The 22,757-nt window shown below is 45.9% G+C and overlaps 1 protein-coding gene across 3 annotated transcripts in view; it reads right to left on the bottom strand.

Annotated features, from left to right (window-relative positions):
* LOC112230892 (collagen alpha-1(V) chain) overlaps positions 1-22,757 on the bottom strand; it is a 127,192-nt gene that overhangs the window by 7,103 nt on the left and 97,332 nt on the right. For all 3 annotated transcript variants that reach the window (XM_042311160.1, XM_042311161.1, XM_042311162.1), the window contains exons 29-57: positions 20,569-20,676; positions 19,346-19,399; positions 18,876-18,929; positions 17,759-17,803; positions 17,469-17,522; positions 17,298-17,342; positions 17,089-17,142; positions 16,929-16,982; positions 16,755-16,808; positions 15,759-15,956; positions 15,423-15,476; positions 14,256-14,363; positions 13,808-13,915; positions 12,361-12,468; positions 11,950-12,057; positions 11,748-11,801; positions 11,441-11,548; positions 8,516-8,569; positions 7,956-8,063; positions 7,687-7,740; positions 7,480-7,533; positions 7,062-7,277; positions 6,785-6,838; positions 6,530-6,583; positions 6,024-6,131; positions 5,673-5,762; positions 5,495-5,548; positions 4,987-5,251; positions 4,424-4,536 (exon numbers count right to left, since the gene is read on the bottom strand). In XM_042311160.1, coding sequence (XP_042167094.1) covers positions 4,424-4,536; positions 4,987-5,251; positions 5,495-5,548; positions 5,673-5,762; positions 6,024-6,131; positions 6,530-6,583; positions 6,785-6,838; positions 7,062-7,277; positions 7,480-7,533; positions 7,687-7,740; positions 7,956-8,063; positions 8,516-8,569; positions 11,441-11,548; positions 11,748-11,801; positions 11,950-12,057; positions 12,361-12,468; positions 13,808-13,915; positions 14,256-14,363; positions 15,423-15,476; positions 15,759-15,956; positions 16,755-16,808; positions 16,929-16,982; positions 17,089-17,142; positions 17,298-17,342; positions 17,469-17,522; positions 17,759-17,803; positions 18,876-18,929; positions 19,346-19,399; positions 20,569-20,676 — 2,592 coding nt within the window. The remainder of the gene's footprint in view (positions 1-4,423; positions 4,537-4,986; positions 5,252-5,494; positions 5,549-5,672; positions 5,763-6,023; positions 6,132-6,529; positions 6,584-6,784; positions 6,839-7,061; positions 7,278-7,479; positions 7,534-7,686; positions 7,741-7,955; positions 8,064-8,515; positions 8,570-11,440; positions 11,549-11,747; positions 11,802-11,949; positions 12,058-12,360; positions 12,469-13,807; positions 13,916-14,255; positions 14,364-15,422; positions 15,477-15,758; positions 15,957-16,754; positions 16,809-16,928; positions 16,983-17,088; positions 17,143-17,297; positions 17,343-17,468; positions 17,523-17,758; positions 17,804-18,875; positions 18,930-19,345; positions 19,400-20,568; positions 20,677-22,757) is intronic.

Raw genomic sequence — 22,757 nt, 5'->3', positions numbered from 1 at the left:
ATTACCAGGGTAGTGCACTATCAAGGCAATAAAGGTGCCATTTCGGATGCAGCCGTTCGCCTCCAAGGGAAAGCCTTACAGATGCCCCATTTTCCCTTCTGCTAAGTGTTTTGCTCTACAACCATACAGGAGTGACTATACTTTACGGTTTAAGCTTCTGCTGTTTATGATGAGACAAGTATGTGGCTTGTTTTTATGGTTTTCATTTAAAGCCAGTTAAGCTTTCACTGTAGAGCCACCAATAAGTCACCTTTCAATTTAAAAGCTGTATAATTATTTATTTAAACAAATTCTGTTCAGCTTTTGGTTCTTTATAACCACCAATAATTATCTTTGTTTTTTCCCCATTAAGATCTGTATCAGACTAAATGACCAGTAGTACTCCAGTGTGATGGACTTATTCAAACAACAATCATTTGAATATTATGACTAGCTCAGTAATGAGCTAGATGAGTCTGATGCAGGGTTTATACAAGGCTTGTCATCAACGCCTTAATGTGTTCATGAATGTTCAGCTGGAGATCAATTAACGCTGGGAGACAGCATACATTAAACACACACCATGCTGTTTTGAAAGGCACCTTCAGTTCGGCGCGGGCACCAGAGGGGGGCACACTGGGGGAGAGAACTGATACCCTCTACTTCTAAAACGGAAACCGTCAATGGTGTCACAATTTGCTTGCGAGAGTAGAGCTTGAATTCACATACACTGCATAGCGTATGCCAACTTAATTGTCATGATATTCCATAATAAACAGTTGTATTTGTTATCTTCGCTATGTAGACCTTGTGAATCATTGTTCTGTTCCTTTTGACTCACCTCATATGTCCTACGGGAGCCACCGTACCTGCCTCCTGTTATGTTGGCTCACGAATGTGAGGGGAGTCGTAGCTAATACACCCTAGCAGTTTATAAAGAATTCAGCTAGTCTCGTTCTTTCTACACAACAGCATTCTCTCTTGAACGGAGTTCGTGGAGTTCCCCAGACGTAGCATGCCTAGGCTATATGCCTGTGCTCTAAATCAACAAAGGTAGGGATAATGTTATTGTTTTCAAATACGTAGGCCTATTATTGGCACTGGCAGTTAAACTTATCAACACTAAATAGGCACTTTTTAACTATATATATATATATATATATATTTAAACTCAGCAAAAAAAGTAACGTCCTCTCACTGTCAAGTGTGTTTATTTTCAGCAAACTTAACATGTGTAAATATTTGTATGAACATAAAAAGATTCAACAACTGAGACATAAACTGAACAAGTTCCACAGACATGTGACTAACATAAATTGAATAATGTGTCCCTGAACAAGAGTAATAGTCCGTATCTGGTGTGGCCACCAGCTGCATTAAGTACTGTTGTGCATCTCCTCCTCATGGACTGCACCAGATTTGCCAGTTCTTGCTGTGAGATGTTTACCCCACTCTTCCACCAAGGCACCTGCAAGTTCCCAGACATTTCTGGGGGGAATGGCGCTAGCCCTCACCCTCCGATCCAACAGGTCCCAGACGTGCTCAATGGGATTGAGATCCGGGCTCTTCGATGGCCATGGCAGAACACTGACATTCCTGTCTTGCAGGAAATCAGTCACAGAACGAGCAGTATGGCTGGTGGCATTGTCATGCTGGAGGGTCATGTCAGGATGCGCCTGCAGGAAGGGTACCACATGAGGGAGGAGGATGTCTTCCCTGTAACGCACAGCGTTGAGATTGCCTGCAATGACAACAAGCTCAGTCCGATGTTGATGTGACACAAAGACCATGACGGACCCTCCACCTCCAAATAGATCCCTCACCAGTGTACAGGCCTCGGTGTAACGCTCATTCCTTCGACGATAAACGCGAATCCGACCATCACCCCTGGTGAGACAATACCGTGAATATCGATCCTGTGCATGTGTTGTTGCACTTGGTCTACCACTGCGAGGATGATCAGCTGTCCATCATGTCTCCCTGTAGTGCGGTCTTAGGCGTCTCACAGTACGGACATTGCAATTTATGCCCTGTCCACATCTGCAGTCCTCATGCCTCCTTGCAGCATGCCTAAGGCACGTTCACGCAGATGAGCAGGGATCATCTTTCTTTTGGTGTTGTTCAGAGTCAGTAGAAAGGCCTCTTTAGTGTCCTACGTTTTCATAACTGTGACCTTAATTGCCTACCGTCTGTAAGCTGTTAGTGTCACCGTTCCACAGGTGCATGTTCATTAATTGTTTATGGGAAACAGTGTTTAAACCCTTTACAATGAAGATCTGTGAAGTTATTTGGAATTTTACGAATTATCTTTGAATGACAGGGTCCTGAAAAAGGGGCGTTACTTTTTTGCTGAGTATATATATATATATATATATATATATATATATATATATATATATATATATATATATACATATATATATATGTGTGGCACAATTCCAGACATAACAATTCACAAAGTTTATTTTCTGGCTATTTATCCGCTCACTTTCCCAGCATTGCTTCGCATAGACGCAAGGAAAATAGACTTGCTTTCAAATTTGAACTGCATTTTCTCTTATTCACTATAGTGCATTCAAATTCCAGCTTGTCCACGCTTGTTCACGCAAAAAAAACAAAAAAGTTTAACTTTGATTTGAGCTTGACTCTTTTTTCCCCCTCTTTTTCTATCTATTTTATCTTTTTTCTATCTTTTTTTTATCTATCTATCTATCTATCTATCTATCTATCTATCTATCTATCTATCTATCTATCTATCTATCTATCTATCTATCTATCTATCTATCTATCTATCTATCTATCTATCTATCTATCTATCTATCTATCTATCTATCTATCTATCTATCTAGGGATATAGTGTCTCAGGCTAGCAGGGAAGGAGAGAGAGAGGGTGTGTATGTGTGTGTGTGTGTGTGTGCATGCGCAGGTGCCCACATGTGTGTATGTCAATGTCAGGGCCTCTGCTCATATGTCCTCTCTCTCTCTCCACTCTACACCAACGAAACCATCCCACTAGCCCATCGCTCTCCCTGGCTATAAAAAGGCATGTTCATTATTCTGAACTTATGCAAACTCCTGCTCCTCTGTGCCTCAGCGTGCCAGCAAATCGTTAACATGTCCTGTAGCAGAAAGCCATTACAGATCTCCCTGACCTGTCACTGACAAACTTTCCTGTGTTTTACTTCTCCTCTCCTCCTCGTCTCTCATCTCCTCTCCTGTTCTCCATGCATAATCATCCAGCAGAATCCTCTCTGGGTGCCTGTAACCTGCCTTAACCTATTACAAGCGTCTGGGCCAGGCACAACACTAAGCTACTGACACTTAACTAGAGGATGGCATGGCAAAACGGATGTGTTTATACACCGGTGTCTGATGGTGCGTGCATGTGTGTGAATAGTTTACTCTCCGTTGACAGTGAGTGACTGCCCCAAATATATTCATTGAACTCATGACGTCAGCAGTGTGCAACACCAAGCATCTTACATGGGAGTGACTGCCCCTTAGGGGCTTGGAGGATCCTCTTGATATTACACCCATGCCAGTAAGGTAATGATGAAACATGATGTGTGTAGGCACAGGAGGAGGTGTTATGTGATTATGCAGTACTGTCAAAAGAGAGGTATATATGATTTATATGCAAGGTAGTTTGCCTGGGCTCTGGGAAGAAGAACAATTACATTCACTTATCCACATCATACACATCATACACATCATACACATCATACACATCATACACATCATACACATCATACACATCTACATTGTAGATACAACACAAATTAAACACACTATTTCAATCAACCAGAAATATCATCATGCCAGCTTTTATTTGTAATTTTTTTTTTACCCCTTTTTCTCCCCAATTTCGTGGTATCTAATTGGTAGTTACAGTCTTGTCTCATCGCTGCAACTCCCGTACGGACTCGGGAGAGGCGAAAGGTCAAGAGCCGTGCGTCCTCCGAAACCCAACCCAGCCAAGGCGCACTGCTTCTTGACACAATGCCCACTTAACCCGGAAACCAGCCGCACCAATGTGTCAGAGGAAACACTGTACACCTGGCGACCGTGTCAACGAGCACTGCGCCCGGCCCGCCACAGGAGTCGCTAGTGCGCGATGGGACAAGAACATCCCTGCCGGCTAAACCCTCCCCTAACCCGGACCACACTGGGCCAATTGTGCGCTGCCCCGTGGGTCTCCCAGTCGCGGTCGGCTGCGACAGTGTCTGGACTTGAACCAGGATCTCTAGTGACACAGCTAGCACTGCACCACTCAGGAGGCCATCATGCCTGCTTTTAAGAATGTGTATTTCCCTCATTATATCAACTAAAACCTTTAAAATGTGTAAGCATTCATTTTAAGCATGTTCTCCCATTGAATTTCTATCACTGGCTCTCAAAATGTGACCATTTGACCAGTTCTGTATATAAAAGCACCATGACTTACCCCTTCAGACTTCTTGTCAGGGTAGATGCAGCTCTCTCCTCCTGCTGTGAAATTACAGTGGACCTTGAACGAGTCCCTCGAGCAACCCTGGTTGGGGTCGATCCAGTATTCACCTGAAAACGACCAAAAATATGGAGTGGGAGGGGGGAGGGAGAAAAAGGCGAAGAGGGAAGGAGAGGGGGGAAAGGACGGAACCTTAACAATTAGAAACGTTTTCATCAGAGGTCATTCAATGTTTAAATGAGCATGATTTAGCCTTCAAGAGAGGGCATACTCTTTAGCCCACTTACACTGCGACGACAGGAAATATCATCAAAGAAATTCTTGATGGCTAATCCTATTTCTCTATCCCACTTACGTCCACTGTAATGACACTTGACCCTTGGCATTGACATCCTACACACTTGTCTAAGACAGATGCTCGACAACGTGCTCTGGGCGTCTTTTTCATACAAAGTCGGATTACTCCTGGGCTATATCACCCAAAGACTTATCAACGTCATGTAATAACAGAACACAATCAGAGCACGTCAGATTTGGAATTTCAGATTTTCCATGCCCACCATCGGGGAAGTCGGGGTGGCAGAGTTGCAGGTCCTTGCAGGTGCGGGCAGGGTTGCTCTGCGTTCCCAGCGGGTGCTTCATCTGCTCGATCTCCAGCTTGAGGGAGTTGAGGGATCCGAAGATCTCCTCCATGCCGTCGTCGTAGTCCTTGTAGTTGGCATCGGCGTTGGCCTCGTCCATCATCTGGCTGGCGTCGATGTTCCTGCGGCTCCTCTTGGGATTCGACTGCATGGGCAGCGGGTGGATGACATCACCGGGAGGACCCTGTGGAGGTGGAGAAGGAGAGAGAGGGGGAGAGGAGGAGGGAAGGAGGTGACAAGAGTGGAAGAAGAGAGTCGTTTTAAGTGGGAGCATACTATTGTATTCTATTCTAAACCGTCATATAGCAAAGTTCCGTTTACTCAATGAATAATTGTGCATATAGTTTCCATAAAGTAACACATACAACATATGGAACTATAAAACAACAATATGTAATGACGTCACACAATCGTGGCGACAACTTACAGGAGGCCCTGGTTGTCCAGGAACACCAGTCTCTCCCTTGGGACCAGTTTGACCCTGAGGAAGACAGAGCACAACACAGTGTCACACACACAGCCTCTATGTATAGTAGGACATGGCTAAGAGGGGACAGTGTGACATGGTTTAGAGAGGGACATGGTGGTTGGTCGGGGACACTTACCGATGATCCCTTAGCTCCTTTAGGTCCAGGTGGACCAGGTAATCCTGGGGGTCCCAGGGGACCAAGAGGACCTGAGGGGCCAGCAATACCCTGGAGAGAGAGGGAGGAAAGAGAGGAAGGAGAAAGGGTGAAAAAAAAGAAAGTATCCTTATTGTCATTATTTTGTGATCAAACATTTTACGGTGCTGTTTAATGACTTGATATGATCCACTATATGCCTGACCAAACTAAAACATGTAACTATTAGGTTAACTAACGTCAGGCTGAGTTGGAGCTTTGCTATAACGTTTTGTATGTGAGTATCCTTCTTGTTCTAATATTACATGTTATTTCAGTTGGGGGTGTTCTCACATTGTCTCCTTTGGGTCCTGATGTTCCCTGGGGGCCTGGCAGACCTCTGTCACCCTTTTCTCCCTGCTCCCCTGGGGGCCCGATCAAACCGATAAGACCAGGATGGCCCTGAGGAGGGTGTCAGACACATACGGATCAACAAACGTACTTCAATAATCAATCAAACATTGAATTACTCACGTCTGTCTCTCTGCCAACCTTATATCATTAGTGTGATGACTCACTGCTCTGGAGCTGATACCAGATAAATCAATCGATAGGTTTGAACACAGAGCAGTCAGTCATCATTAACGTGAATGTGTAAGGTATGCATTATACGGCATGTCGATCGACACGTTTCACTTGTATCCCTGTGGGCTATTAGACATCAACCTCATTAGCAGTGGAAGATCAATCCCATATGTGATATTCAGCCATGCATGCAACAGGTATTGACGTCAATATTTCACTGTAATATGCACAGTGTACAACATGTGGTCAATAATGTGTTGAAAGAGGGGGCTCACCTTTTCACCCTTAATACCAGAGTCTCCCTTCAAACCGGGTAATCCTGGAGGACCCTGCGAGGGAGAGAGGAGTAGAGAGAGAGAGAGAGAGATGGAAATATAATGGGAGAGGGGTAGAGAGGGACGGAAGGAAGGAAGAAGAGTAGAGACGGAGGACAGATAAAATTACATGCTTGGCCCAATAAGACAAGGTACTGTGAATCCTGTGACATCAAACAACCCAGGGTCAAGGGTGAAAGGTTAGGCTGTCCTCACCATAGGTCCAGGGGGTCCGTCAGGGCCTGAAGAACCCGGAAGACCTTGTTCCCCCTGCAAACATTCAGAGAGTCAATGCTTTAACCCACTGATCTTCACATACAATATTGGTATTATGACCTCATGCCTATAGCGTGTGCTTTTTTTTAGCAATAGCTTTTGTAGATCAGTCACTATGCTAATCTATGTGTGTTGTGGACATCCACAGTTGCTGCCCCTAGTAACTGTAATGGCTATGACGCAAAGAAGTAAAAATATGAAATAATGCTGTACTCACGACTGGGCCAGGGATACCTCTGAGACCTTCCGAACCTTGCTTGCCAGGTGCTCCCTGAGGACCAACTGGGCCTGTCTTTCCCTGTGGGCCCTCCAGACCAGACTCTCCCTTGGCTCCCTTCTCTCCTTGCCTGCCCTCGGGTCCAACTGTTCCATGGGGGCCTCTCTTTCCTGGTGGGCCAGAAGGACCAGACTCTCCGGTGGGTCCAGGGGAACCCTAGGAGGTGAGAAAAGAAAAGGTTCACAATTGGGGATGAGAGCAAAAAAAGTCACTGGAGGAATGAGCGACGCGGTGCTAAAAACTCTTGTAGCGTCCAGCATGTTTACTGCAGTTCCCATCAGATATGAGACACGTTCGAGTTTGTTAATGCCTGTTTTGTCGTTAGGACGGGTGTAGTAATGCGCTAGGCGAGACTCACAGGTTGACCAGCCTCTCCGTCGTCTCCCTTGTCACCAGGAGGACCGTCTAAACCCTGGGAGGAGGAGAAAAAGAGACGTTGTAAAAGTTGCGTAACGTTGGACGGATAGAGCACAGTTTGGGATTTTTTTTAACATTTCAATTGGTACCAAAGCGTTACGGGAACTGGGGGTCAAAACAATGTCATTGTAACATTTCAGTGACTTACAGCCTGTCCGATCTCGCCAGGGGGACCAGGATCACCAGGGAAACCACTTGGACCCTGGAAATGAAATCAGACAAAATGCTCAGTATCCAGAGTGACTCTAGGGCTAATTTATTAACACATAAAGGGAATCCCTCTTACCTTGCCTCCCACTGACAACTCATCACAAACCCATAACACCCATTGGGGGAATACATTCGCATGGCAGTAACGGGACTCAACTGCAATACGGGTAACATGCGACTCTACAGAGACGTGTAACCAGGACTTACAGGACTTCCTTTAGGACCGTCGTCTCCAGGGGGACCTTTAGGGCCGGGGGGTCCAGCAGAGCCAGCAGGACCGCCCTCTCCCTTCTCTCCTCGCTCTCCCCTTGGGCCCTGTGACAGGTGGGGCAGTGTGTCAACAGTGTGTTAACAGTTTTTTTTACTAGCGTGTCGTGTCACCAGTGTTAGTGTGTCAATAATGTGTTTATGTCAATGCACAGTAGGGGTGTGCTTATCACACTCCATGTGGTTGGCAGGCTTTCTTTTCATAATGGTTTTAATTCAAATTGAATTGATTCAGCTAAGGTTACGCTATTGGTGAAGTTGTCATTTCAGAACTGTGTATCGAATTGTGTAATTGTTTCAGTAGCAGAGGAATAGTCTCATTTTATCTGTTGTAATACATGAATGAATCAGGCCATTATTGCGTATGCAGCAGTGTAATTCTTTCTCTTCTGTGGAGAGGCAGTTGTAGTGTAGTGCGGTGCTGTCGTGTAGTGCTGCGGTGAGAGTGTCGTTCTGTTGAATGATGATGGAAGTGTGCAGGTTCTTTCGGGTTCTCTTACAGGTCCGCCAAGTTCTCCCTGAAGACCAGGCTCTCCGCTTTCACCTGAATCACCCTGAGAGATGGAAAGAGAGAGACAGAGAGAGAGAGAGACAGAGAGAGAGAGAGAGAGAGAGAGAGAGAGAGAGAGAGAGAGAACACAAGAAAATAAAAACAATTCAGTTCAGTGAACCAAAACGACAAAAAAAAAGAGTCATATTTACTGACGTCCTTGGTCCCCAATTGGGGACAGAAATCCATCACAGCCAGTCAGAGCTGGGCCAGGAGCGGGCGAACTTTGGGTCCTCCCTGGTCTCCATACATCCTCAACTCTCCCTCCCTCCCTCTCCCTCCCTCCCTGCCTGTCTTATTGGGTAAAAGGCCCAGGCTTCAGGCCCTATCATTATTCAATGTCACATAAAGCCCCGTCGTCACAGTCCCCATCGGGATATAAACGTTGCCAGCACACGTGTTCCTAGAGACAATGTTTACGTAACCCTGGTCTGCGGGATGGGGAAACCAGAGACAGAGCAAAGTGCCTGTCTTGGTCTGTTTGGATCAAACGTCAAAGAGCCAAGCCAAGCTGTGCCTAGTGTACAACAATATACCTATTCTCCCTCCTCCACAGACCTAGCTCTGTATGGTCATATCCACCCATTCGTAGTCTAAATAAATAAGCATCTCGCCTCTTTCCCAAAGAGTTCTTGTTTCTGTCAGGATATCCACTCCCAGGCAGCAGAGAGAGCAGATGGAGAGACCTGTTTAAAGGCATGAGAGATTCTCTCCTAAGCTATTTCTAAAGATTTTATACAGCCCTGTGTATCTGGCTCTCTGGGAAGCCTGACTCCACATAGGGGTTCTATCCAAAATGGCACCTTATTCCCCATAGTGTGAGAGAGAGAGATGGGGGGGATATAGAGGGATAGATAGAGAGAAAAGAAGACTAAAAGACAACCACTATGATCCGTAACACACCAAAGCTGCTGTTAGCAGGCCTAACCCCTGCTATAAAAGCTGCCAGAACAGTGCAGATCAGATCAGCCAGAGAAAGGATTGCGATTGCGGTGAGCTAAGGTTTTGTTTGAGGAAGGGGTGGATGTGTGCTCCCAGGGGGAAGGTCATCCCGTCGACTGGACCAGAAAAAAACAATTCACACCACTGTCGTAGTGCAGAGAGCTTGCAGACCAGACGGTAAACCCCCCCCCCCTCCCCGAAGGCGAGCCAAACGCCAAGGCTTATTTTCGACGAGGTGTTTTTAATAATGCACTCAGCAGCACAGCACAGTCTTAGGTACAGTAGCTTGGAGAATTTATTCACACTTCTACTCTCTCCAGCGATAATACTGCTGAGGATGACTACCATTAAGCTGTGTGTGTGTGTGTGTGTGTGTGTGTGTGTGTGTGTGTGTGTGTGTGTGTGTGTGTGTGTGTGTGTGTGTGGGCGTGTGTGTGTGTGTGTGTTTGTGTGTGTTAGAATTATGTTAAGGGTTAGGAGCTACGGTTAGTTTTAGGATTAGGAGCTTGGGTTAAGGTTAGGTTTTTGGGTTAAGGTTAAGGGTATGGGTTAGGAAAAATTGGATTTTGAATGGGACTGAAATGTGTGTCCCACTAGGTTAGCTGTGCAAGATTCTGTGTGTGTGTGTGTGTGCGCGTGTTTGTTGCTCGCTTTCACTTGAGAATGAAAATGAGCCTTTCCCATAAAATAAAGTGCTTTAAAACAGCAGCATCAACTATTAATGATGACGGAAGCTTTGCAAAGATGAATGAGTGGTGATCTGAATTACAATATAGGATGTACTGAAACTCAAACTGACAATTGTTGGATCTCTTGCACAGTCAGCATATCTGTGTCCTGTTGATACTTTAAACCAAAGTTACACACGGATAGATGAGACACGTTTTGTCTCTTGAGTTCAGCAACATGGTAAGTAGATCTTGCCATCCACTCTGGACTGATGTAATCCATGGGCATTTTCTCTGCAGGAAAAGATACGTAACAACTACGCATCCCAATACTGTCCGAGTCCTCTGTTATGTATGTATATCTCAAAGAGCCATGGTGAATGCCCTATGCTCCCAAAGGGGCCAAGAGGTCTAAGCCAAGTGGTAGGAAGCTGCACTTCCTGATTTGGCATCATTTTAGATTTGGCTCTTAGATTTGGTTCATTAATAAATGCTAGCGGCAATGACTGAATTCAAACGTGAGTTGGTTTCGGGGTGTGGTTTTATTTGGGTGTCTCTTGTCTGTGTTAGCAGGTTTGTAAGCGTTATCCAAATTATTTTGCCAATTAGCTTCAGCCGGCTGGTGTGCGAACATGGCAAAGTTGGTCTGACTTTGAATGGCCTAGCTCCGGGGATAGTTAGGGACTGTCAATAAATTAAGAATTGTAAATGGGACAATATTTTAATGTTACACATCTGTTAAGTGTCTCATTAAATGCTTTCAATATTTGTAAAAGCATTTCTACAATTTATAGTTGGTTTGTGGTTTTTAAGTAATTTAAATTCGGAGCTATTGACCTGATTGGTGATGGTGCCTAACTAGTCCCATAGGAATATCTAACGTCAAATCGAATTGACCATGGGCATTATGATCAGGTCACGTGCAGGTGCCCTCTGATTACTTGGGTGTTCCCAGCTGTGTGCATGTGGGCAGGATTAAAATAAAACCAACCCATGGAAAACTGTTACGGTACCCTTCATTGTGTGAAATATTTTTTCTTCTTCATATAATCTCGCAAATCTCCATTTTGGATGAGACTGACTGTATGACCAAAATGATCATATTCACGCTTTGTAGTACATTTTGAAACTAGAATAAAAGTTTCTGACTCATATCGATGCCACATAGGTCGTTTTTAAAGTTGCTTTCTAAGCGCAATCGCTCTTTAAGCCTACTATGAAAGGGTTGTACATTGAGGTGAAGTGTATTAACAGGGGGACCTTACCTTCACTCCAACAGCACCAGGGTTTCCAATACCACCAGGGGGTCCCTGAGGGCCATCAGCTCCTGGGGGTCCGGAGGGGCCTCTGGGACCAGGGGGACCGGGAGGACCCTAGAAGGGAAGGAGAGAAGGAGTGATGAGTCATCACACCCACATCGGAATAAAATATGATCATATATATAGTCATCTGACTTTGCTAAATTCATTGTGTACAATCCATACAATTACACTCAATATCGGTACATTAGTATTCTGTTCTATTTCATTCAACTCTATAGGTATATTGTACGAGGATATTAGGAAATCTTACCATCTGACCAACGTCTCCGGTTTCTCCCTTCTCGCCACCGGGACCAGGCAATCCCTGCAATCAGACAAGACAATGGCATCAGTCACAATCACAACAACAGAGCCCTATGGGCCGTGGTCCAAAATCAGTTCACTAAATAGGGAATAGGGTGCCATTTGGGACACATCCAGAGACTGTCTCTGGTTCTGGCGGTGGTTCTGACCTGCAGTCCCACTGGGCCTGGAGGTCCGTTGAATCCTCTGGCTCCTTCATCTCCCTTCTGGCCGAACAGACCCTGCTGACCTCTAGGACCGGGCTCTCCATCAGCTCCCTACACACCCGAGAGAGAGAGAGAGAGAGAGAGAGAGAGAGAGAGAGAGAGAGAGAGAGAGAGAGAGAGAGAGAGAAAAGGAGAGGAGGAGCGGAGAGAGGGAGAAATAGAGAAATAAAGAGAGAGACAGGGGGGTTGAGCAAGGGCGAGAGAGGGGGTCAGTATAGGAGAAAGAGAAGGAGCATGGGTGCTAAACGTTAGCATATACTGTAGGCCAGAAGACAGTGGCAGGAAGTGACATCATATATACAATGGTCGCCTCCAGATCTAATAAACTGGGGGAGGGTTCAGCTGGATACTTACAGCAGGACCAGGCGCTCCGACTGGGCCTTGGGGACCAGTAGGACCAGGTGGACCATGTTCACCTTTGTCTCCTTTGCTTCCCTTCTGGCCTGGCTCTCCAATCTCTCCCTGGTGATAGAAACAAACACAACAACGCCAGTCAACAGAATCCCGTTGCGTAAACACACTTCCATCCTGTTGAGTTTGTGTGTTCATCTAAATCAGAGGAGGCTGGTGGGACACGCTATAGGTGGGTGGGCTCATTGTAAATACCGGAATGGAATCAATGGAACGGTATCAAACACATTAAGCGTCTGGAAACCACATTTTTGACTCTGTTCCATTCATTCCATTCCAGCCATTACAATGAGCCTGTCCTCCTATAGCTCCTCCCACCAGCCTCCTCTGATCTAAATTAAGATGTGTGTGTGACTGTGTACTTGGCAGGGATATAAGACAGGTCTCAGGGCTTTTGATATGTCCTTGTCAACGTCAAATATAATTCGCTGACACACTGTCATAACTAAGAGTCAGATCCTAGAACGGATCCTCTCTCTGTGACAAGTGACTAGCAGCCTGTCACGGATCCCATTCACACCTTCTTTGCAATGCATTTCAACAGTGAAAAGCGAAAATGACACCAGCACATCACACCGTTAGGCATATTCAAATGCATTCACATTCTTTGAGTGTTTGAAATGATGGGAAAACACTGAATCAGACTTTCCCTCAGCCAACCCAGAGGATAGCTGGTCACGTGGTTATTGCTTCTGAAATCAAAATACAAATATATTCTCCTTTACTTCTGTTAATAAAGGCTGTGGAGTTCTCCTCTCCGTTCCCAGTGGTAAAGACCTTGTAATGAGACTGTGGATGTTAGTGAGATCTTTGTGTGTGTGTGTGTGTGTGTGTGTGTGTGTGTGTGTGTGTGTGTGTGTGTGTGTGTGTGTGTGTGTGTGTGTGTGTGTGTGTGTGTGTGTGTGCGCGTGTGTGTGTCGTGTGTGTGTCTCCCTATCGTAAAGTCAAATACCTCAGTCCTCCAAGGATAAGAGATTCAATTACAGCTGATCTTCACACAAATGTTTATCTCGCTACCTCTGTCTCTCTGTCTCAGTGTGTCTCAGTGTGTCTCAGTGTGTCTCAGCGTGTAGGGGAGTTGTTCCTCCTGTCTGTGAGTCTGCATACTAATACTAGCAGGTCATCTCTCTGCCATCTGAAAAATACAAAATTGAGCGACTTAACGGGTTCAGCCTTCTGTCAGCATTAAAGACTTACAGACCTGTAAGCCAGGGAAAACTGCCTGTCAACACCACTAAGGAAAGGGTCGGAATATGGAAGCCCAGACACGTTCTGACTTTGATCTAAATCATCACGTCGAGTGTGTTTTGATCACTTTTATATACATTCAGTCGCACACCCACACCCACCCACACACACACACTACTCTTCCCTCAGCGAGCCAGCCCACCTTGTCTCCATCCTCTCCTGGGGCTCCAAGAGGTCCAGCGGGGCCAGGCAGACCCACCGGTCCCTGGATACCGTCTCTACCAGCGGGGCCTTGTGGTCCTTTCTCTCCCTATAACACATTTGTATGGCATATTACATTCCATTCAATTTCAGTCATGTACCAGATATTCTCATCTGGAGAGACTCAATGTACTGCAGGGTTGGGATCCATTCCATTTTAATTCTGTCAATTCAGAAAGTAAAATGTTTACTTCCTGAATTGATTGAATTAGAAAGGAATTGACGCGAACAACTGCCGCACTGTACAACAGATCAATTCAAACGAGGAGGCTAAGACAGCCCTGGGTGATACCATAGCTGAGAGAAATACGTTTGTTTCCCCAACAACACGCTTTATGTTTAAACTAGCGACGTGGCCAGGAACCAGGCTGAACTGAACTGGGTCTTACCGGTCCACCCTTCTCTCCTGCAGGTCCTGGGGGTCCTTGAGGTCCTGGTCGTCCGGGGAGTCCGGTGGGTCCGGCTGTGCCAGCAGGACCACGCTCACCAGGGGAACCCTAGAACACAGGGAGAGACACGGTCACTGCAGCTCGATACTTGTACTACCTGAAACCAGAGCCATACGTTTACAGAGTTGGGCAACTTTAAGAATTTCAAACATTGTTCTTATTCGAGACATTTAGTTACATAGCCTTGTTTAAATATCCCCCCCCATGTGATGGTAATGGGGCGCTAACATGGCTGCCATGGAATTTTGTAGTGTCATGTAAATGTTACATAATGCTCATTCTAGACATTATATTCCCCATCTAAATACATGGCTCTGCCTTTATTGAATGACATTGGCACTACCTTGATACCTCTACACTTCAGGGCATACTAGTCTACATCAGGTACTGTCACGCCCTGATCTGTTTCACCTGTCCTTGTGTTTGTCTCCACCTCACTCCAGGTGTCGCTTATTTTCCCCAGTGTATTTATCCCTGTGTTTCCTGTCTCTCTGTGCCAGTTCGTCTTGTATGTTTCCAAGTCAACCAGCGTTTTTTCCCGTTCTCCTGCTTTTTGCATTCTCCTTTTGCTAGTCCTCCCAGTTTTGACCCTTGCCTGCTTCTGGACTTTGTACCTGCCTGACCTGACCTGTCTGCCACTCTGTACCTCCTGGACTCTGATCTGGTTTTGATCTTTTTGCCTGTCCACGACCATTCTCTTGCCTACCCCCTTTGGATTAATAAACATTGTAAGACTCCAACCATCTGCCTCCTGTGTGTCTGCAATTGGGTCTCGCCTTGTGCCTTTGACAGGTACATGCAACGTGTTTAGAGTAGAACCTGAACGTCACGCAAATCTACTAAGTAGGTGGAAGCCTGTGCTGCGTGACTAATTAACAAACGATGAGTATCACTGACACATGACGTGCAGCATCTTAATGCAACTGATGCGCTCAGCTGTCAACCGTATTCCCACAGTAAGTGTGTATACGAAATAAAGAGAGAAAAAATAGGGAAAAAAGAAAGGGAGATAAACGACGGAGAGAGAAATATTGATGGCGAGTGTGAGTGATGGAAGTACAGTAAGTGAGAGTTGAAGAGAGGATGTTGGTGGATGTGTGTACTCACAGCAGGTCCAGGCGGGCCGCCGGGGCCTTCATTCCCTTTCAGGCCGTGAGCCCCCTGTCGAGAGACAGAGAGACACAAACTTTTAGAGGAAGCACCATGTACCTCTGCCTTGGTTAACACCAGGCAGAACCCCCTCTATCTATCCCAGAATCCTGGTGTGGGAATCTCCTCAGGTTAACACCGGGCAGAACCCCCTCTATCTATCCCAGAATCCTGGTGTGGGAATCTCCTCAGGTTAACGCAGGTAAAAAAAAATTTTTTGGGGGGGGTTGATCTGAATCTTATTTATCCCCAATAGAGATAAGACAGAAATGATGTGAGGTGTGTGCTACTTACCACTGGTCCGGGTAGACCTCTCTCTCCTGGGAACCCTCTCAGACCAGGGGGACCGTCCTTACCAGCCGGGCCAGCGGGACCTGGGTCACCCTTAGCTCCCTCTTTGCCAGCAGATCCAGGAAGACCCTGCTCACCGGGTGGGCCTGGGGGTCCGGGGTGGCCACGTTCTCCCATTGGACCAGTCTCACCTGTGGGGCCCTGTGGATGGAGAAAGAGAGAGAAAGAGAGAAGGAGAGAGAGAGAAACAGAGAGAAGGAGTGAGTGCGATTGTATGAATAAGACAACAAAGTGAAGCAGGGTGTCTGCACAGTATGAGCATAGGGTGACAGAGTGTGAGAGAGTGGGAGGCAGCCAATCCCCAGTATTCGCTAGTCACTCCATGAAGGCGTCATCCATCTGCCAGAATAATAGCATCAATGCATGTAATGTTCTCAATTAGCATTAGGAGAGAAGCTCTTTGGTGGAAATGGTTGTTGACTAAGCATGCATAATGAATGAACAGCCTAGTGCTAATATCTAAGAGGATAAACAACACTCTGACACCTGGTTAGATAGTCACCTATCTAACCAGATAAGGATAGGAGAAAATCCCTTCTGGGTGGACAACAAACACAGCTAAAACTCACTATGACTGCCTTACGACACCTGCAAGTCACCCTTATCACACTCTTGTAACACCCTACACATCCTGCCCACCATCAGAAATAATCTTAGTAGCTCAGCCGAACACTTCCGGTTTCCATCCTCTCCCTCTAACCGGGGACTAATTCAGAGTGCAGACCGCGTTGACACGATGTGAGTCGCGCCGCGCTACTTATTAGCTCATCAGTCAACTACTACTCCGATACCAACATGCTCCGTGCCACGTCTACCTGTTGCCGAGGCCAGGCCAGGCCACTGAAAGGTATTGTATTGGGTGTGTTTTTCCCCTCCCAGTACCACAGAGAGATATGATCCAGCGGGATATGTGTGTGTTAGTATTGTGGCGGAACTCACCTGAGGTCCGACCACTCCTGGGGGTCCAGGTGGGCCCGTCTTGCCTTGGAAACCCTGCGAGGAGAAGAGAGAATGAGAGCGGTATAAGAAGGTTGTACGCGTGAGGTTCGGGAGAAGTGAAACTCTGGCCTGTGACACTAGGGACAGGGCTTCTACAGCAGCGTGTTCACTCACAGTCTCGCCTCTCTGTCCAGGGTGTCCGGGCAGACCATCTTTCCCGGCGGGGCCCTGAAAACACAGGAAGATAACCTCAGTAAAGCCACACATATGCACTAGTCCACCGTTAAAACACTATGTGTTGTGTTGTCATTTGTTTGGGGGGGGGGGGTCTTACAGGTGGGCCCTTTGGTCCGGGGAATCCTGTTGGCCCCTGAGGCCCTGGAAGACCCTGAAACACACAAGCAGACGATACAGTCAATCAATCAGTTATCAATCAGTTATCAATCAATCAGTTATCAATAACCACTCAATAACCACTATTGGAAATGGATCATATTGATACAGATGAATAGGTATTTGAGTGAGGGATGCTCTAGTACATACCCTCTCACCGGGAGGTCCTGGAGGGCCGTCACTTCCTGAGGTACCCTGGGAGACAGGGAGGAAACAGGAAGTGGTCAGAATGGACTCAGCCAATGACAGACAAGATCATACCACTGTATGATAGTGAGGCATTACGTCAGCCATGTCATATTGGAAGACACCCTAACTCACCTTTGGTCCAGCTTTTCCTGTTGGTCCCCTTGGTCCCCTCTCTCCACGAGGTCCCTGGGAGGAGAGAAAGAAAAAGAGGAGGAACGTCAGGAGGGAGGAATACCAATAAAGTAGATACAACACTCTGAAGATATCCTTCACCATTAGAGGATGTCCTCCTTTCATTCACTTAACCTCCTATTGGAGGGTCAAGGTAATAAACCATAACCTGTGTCACCTGGACACACAGTTGTCATGGTTACCTACAGTATATCGCCAGTGGATATCGCCAGTGGAGGTCCAAGACTTACCGTTGGTCCTCTCTGTCCTCTTGGGCCAGCCTTCCCTGCAAGTCCCTGTGAGGAACCATAACAAATACAGAGGGCAGAGGTCACAGGTCGCCATGGTAATGAATTTGAGACCGCCCTCACCTATCTAACCAGTCAGATCAACTAGACCTGTGGCATAAATAGGTCCCATTCTCACTGTCACCACGGCTACTTCAACTAGCATTGAGACCTATTCCTCATTCAACTGTCGCTCTGGGTCCCTCTAGATGAGAGTGTCTGCTAAATGACTTAAATTGAAACATTATGTATTCATCTATCTATGCTAAGACTCTTTCTTCTTCTTTGTCTCAAAGGAGCGAATAAAGGCCAAGATGTTGATATACGTTTTAAATTTGAAAATAGTTTTTCATAATGAAACTAGATACACGGCTTTACATATTCAAAACTGTTATTGGGCGAGAGAACAGTGAGGTAGATCGGCAAAACAATGCTATATGATAAGACATATCTCCACGATTTCAATATGAGGCCGTATTTCTTTGCTGTACGTCAAATGAACGAAGAAAAGGATTATGGCTGTGTGTGGGTTTTCGATTTACAAATGACGGCAATGAAACTAATGGTAATGTGACGACCATCGCTCTCCGTCGAAGAGTTAGGCTTTCTGCCTCATAAAGGCTCATGTTTTAGCCACAGAAGATGAAAAGCTTTCTGTATCGTACGTTGAGGGACACAAAACAAAACATTACTCTCCAGACCAAACGAACGACCCGTCTCCGAGTACTGTACAATGTGATAAATGACCTTTGTGGTGATTTTCAATTCTCTTATGTGAGGATGGTAATGAAGAAGGAATACAACAGTCTTTATGTCCTTGGTTTAATCTTTTTCCTGTGTCTTTTGAATTCGCACTAGAGAGACAATAAACCCCGTCTCCATTGGTCTGATTCAGTATTGATCCAAAACTCTAAGCGGTGGACAGGCTAAAACTTCAAAGTGAAATGCACTGGGCCGGCTCACACATCCACAGAGTTGTTCTGTAGGTATGTAGAGCAGACATGCAACTATAACTTCAAACGTAAGGATACTAATACTAAGCACCAAAAAATTTGACAGGTGCACTTTTCTCGGACCCTACCCTTGCTCCTTTCTCTCCGTTGGCTCCGGGGAAACCTTGGAATCCCTGAGATCCCTGTGTTGATAAAAAAAGAAAGGAGGGATAGAGAGAGAGAGAGAGAGAGAGAGAGAGAGAGAGAGAGGCAAAATAGATTAAATCCCATGTTCGTCAAAGGCGAGCAACAAAGACGCTGAGTGGTGTAAAGTGAAAGTGCTGTTGTAGGCAGCAGTGACACATTTTGGGCAGCGCTCGTTCAGTGGGCGTCTGTCTGACACCAAAAGGCATGGCTAAATCCTGCCCCCTTTGATCCGGGAGGTTCAAACATGACCTCCCTGCGCCCCGCCTGCGTCAGAGCGGTGCCCCGCTGGGCAGTCAGGGCCAGTGCATCGATAACGCCATGTTCAAACAAGGGGTCCTTCAGGTGTGCCTCCTTGAAGTGTCCACTATGATAAAGACAGAGAAAGGGATTCTGGGAGGAAAAGGGGACTTACCTTTGGCCCTTGTCTTCCGGGGTATCCTGGCAACCCTGGAACGCCCAGTTTGCCCTGAGAGAGAGGAACACAAAACAAAGTCACCATCAGTATATCAATCAATGAAACCCATTTATTTATAAACACCTTTTTGTGCATCTACAGTTGTCGCAAAGTGACTTTGCTTGAATGTCATGGGTTTAAGTATTAATTAAGTCTTGTGTATCTCCTCCATCTATTTCCCTGTCTTTTCTGTTCCCCCTTTTCTGGGTCAGGTCAATCTGAAGCCATTCTGTTTTGTTTTACACCCTCATCCTGCTAGATGTGGGCTGGAAGTGGGAAGAGAAAACTGTCTCTCTCTACGTTCCACTTCTTAAGATAGTTTCTCTGGGGAATTCTATTAAATTAATCTGATTCCCAATGACTAAATTACAGTAGAGAGAGACACACTATACTAAGGAAAATTAAACATCTCGCAACTACTTTGTCTTAAAGCTATAAAACGAATTGTCCTTGTTTTAATTCATAGAAATAAGTAACTTCAGTGTTTCACTGGTTATAGATAGAAAATACCCTACATGTGTATAGTCAGTGTTTTAAAAGTCTTCTCATCTTAAACACAGGTGTTTAAAATGCAAGATTAAACATGATAGTCAGCTGTTTCCTATCAGTTTCCAATCAGGAGAACACCTACTGTATATCTCCTAAGTGTTCAGATTTTATAAACTAGTGTTTACTTTCCTATTGTCTCTCAGAGTACGTGGGAGGGGCAACATTATCATATTTCCCAGCATGCTTTGTTGCAAATTGATTTTTAGAATAGTTGTTTTAATATCTATGTTTCCTCATACATATTGGCTGATTGATCGTATACATTTTTCTAAACTAATGCAATCTGTAAGGGGGTTGGAGTTATTGCACCCATTACTGAGATGGTTGTTCCAGTTTCAGTGGTTGAAGTATTGTTTGGTAACTATTTCACCATAACAGTCATTCTGAGTGCAGGTTGTAGGTGATAAAAATATTCCAATTGTTGCCTTATATTCCGATAGAATTTACTATTCACTTCACAATCCAGCGTATTGTGACTTGCAGGATTAAACACTGTGACGTGTTCTCATTGAAATTCTGAATGCCTTGCTGTGTTTAAGAATTGTTACCTAAACGTGTTGAGGTATGTGTTCAGATCCTAAACACTTGGTTTCACAGTGAATGTGAACTTTGTCACAAGAGCAAAGACTCGCCTTTTCTCCGTTGGGTCCGAGAGGGCCAGCGTCTCCAGGGAGACCAGAGCGACCCTTGGGCCCCTCAGGTCCGTCCTCTCCTCTGGGTCCTGCAGGTCCCAGCTCACCCTGGATAACACACATAACCAGGTTGTCAGGGGAACCTCATATTGTGTCATACTATTTCTCAGAGTATCATGTTGTATCCTAGATTCACTTATTGTGGCTTTCCATGTGGTTGATTTACTATTCGAATCATACCATATCTTTGAGGGGCCAGTGCATCAATAACGCCATGTTCATATCTTAGAAAAAAGGTGATATCTAAAACCTAAACGTTTTTGGGGGGTTTTCTCCATAGGAGAGAACCCTTTGAATAACTGTTTTTGGTTCCATATAGAACCCTTTTCAGAGAGAGTTCTACATGGAACCCAAAAGGGCTCTACCTGGACCCAAAAATGGTTTTTACCTGGAACCAAAAAGGTTCTTGTAAGCGGACAGCCAAAGAACCCTTTTGGAATCCTTTTTTCCACGAGTGTATCGTGTCATGTCATATAATAGAGCCATGACACCTGCTTCCCAGGTCCTTCAGAATGCACTACCATATCCACATCACTCCAGTCACTGTCATGACACCTGCTCTTACAGGCCCAGCAAACTGAAATATCGTCCTCAGATTGTTCCAAACACTTTTTCAGTCATGACACTGTCTCATCCTCACACCGTTTCAGTCCCCGTTTCAGTCATGACCCCGTCTCATCCTCACACCGTTTCAGTCCCCGTTTCAGTCATGACACCGTTTCAGTCCCCGTTTCAGTCATGACCCCTGCTCCTCCGGGTCCAGCCCTTCAGACAGTGAGTGTCGAGCAGCTCAGTCTCTGATGCTCGGTAACTGCTCAAAGAATCAAATGAGGCCATTTCCCCTGCTCTCTGTCTGTCTGTCAAGCTGACTGTGTGATATAAGAGGACTTTTATTTCCTCCCTGTTTAAGTGTATGCATCCTCTGGTGGGTTAGTGGTGCTGTGCTGAGGCTGCTATAAGGCAGAGCACAACTCTAAACAGCAGGGTACAAACTGGCTCTGACAATTTTTCGTTACCGTGCCGACCCAGTGGACCCATGAACAGTCCCCCGTAGACTCGCCGTCAAACACACACACACACACACTTCACACGTATGTGCCCACTTACATATGCACAAACACATCACAGTAATCACAAAGACTCTGTCTCTTCCAGCTTGACACTCACACGTTGTAACTCATGCTAAAAAGTTAATCAGACAGAAGCAGTTCTCGCTCTCTAACTCACGCACACTCATAAGCACGCAACACAAGTAGACAATTACATTCCGGTCCATGCCGGGAGCCTCCTGCCTCCTCTCCTCTCTCAAATCCCTCTCTCTTCTCCTCTCTTCCCCCTCTCAAATCCCTCTCTCTTCTCCTCTCAAATCCCTCTCTCTTCTCCTTTCTTCCCCCCTCTCAAATCCATCTCTTATCTCCTCTCTTCCCCCTCTCAAATCCCTCTCTCTTCTCCTCTCTACCTACTCTCAAATCCCTCTCTCTTCTCCTTTCTTCCCCCTCTCTTCTCTTCCCCATCTCACATTCCTCACTCTTCTCCTCTCACATTCCTCTCTCTTCTCCTCTCTTCCCCCTATCAAGTCTCCTCTCTTCCCCCTCTCAAATCCCTTTCTCTTCTCCTCTCTTCCCCCTCTAAAATCCCTCTCTCTTATCCTCTCTTCCCCCTCTAAAATCCCTCTCTCTTATCCTCTCTTCCCCCTCTAAAATCCCTCTCTCTTATCCTCTCTTCCCCTTCTCCTCTCCTCTCTTCCCCCTCCAAAATCCCTCTCCTCTCTTCCCTCTCTCTTCTCCTCTCTTCCCCCTCTAAAATCCCTATTCTCTCCTCTCTTCCCCCTCTAAAATCCCTCTCCTCTCCTCTCTTCTCCTCTCTTCTCCCTCTAAAATCCCTCTCCTCTCCTCTCCTCTCTTCCCCCTCTAAAATTCCTCTCCTCTCCTCTCTTCCCTCTCTCTTCTCCTCTCTTCCCCCTCCTCTCCTCTATTCCCTCTCTCTTCTCCTCTCTTCCCCCTCTAAAATCCCTCTCCTCTCTTCCCTCTCTCTTCTCCTCTCTTCCCCCTGTATTCTCCTCTCTTCCCTCTCTAAAATCCCTCTCCTCTCCTCGCATCCCCAGCTGCTACATCTCCAGAGGAAGACAG

The sequence above is a fragment of the Oncorhynchus tshawytscha genome, linkage group LG33 (genome assembly GCF_018296145.1).
Source record: "Oncorhynchus tshawytscha isolate Ot180627B linkage group LG33, Otsh_v2.0, whole genome shotgun sequence".
NCBI lineage: Eukaryota > Metazoa > Chordata > Actinopteri > Salmoniformes > Salmonidae > Oncorhynchus > Oncorhynchus tshawytscha.
This window is presented reverse-complemented; position numbering and strand designations above follow the sequence as displayed.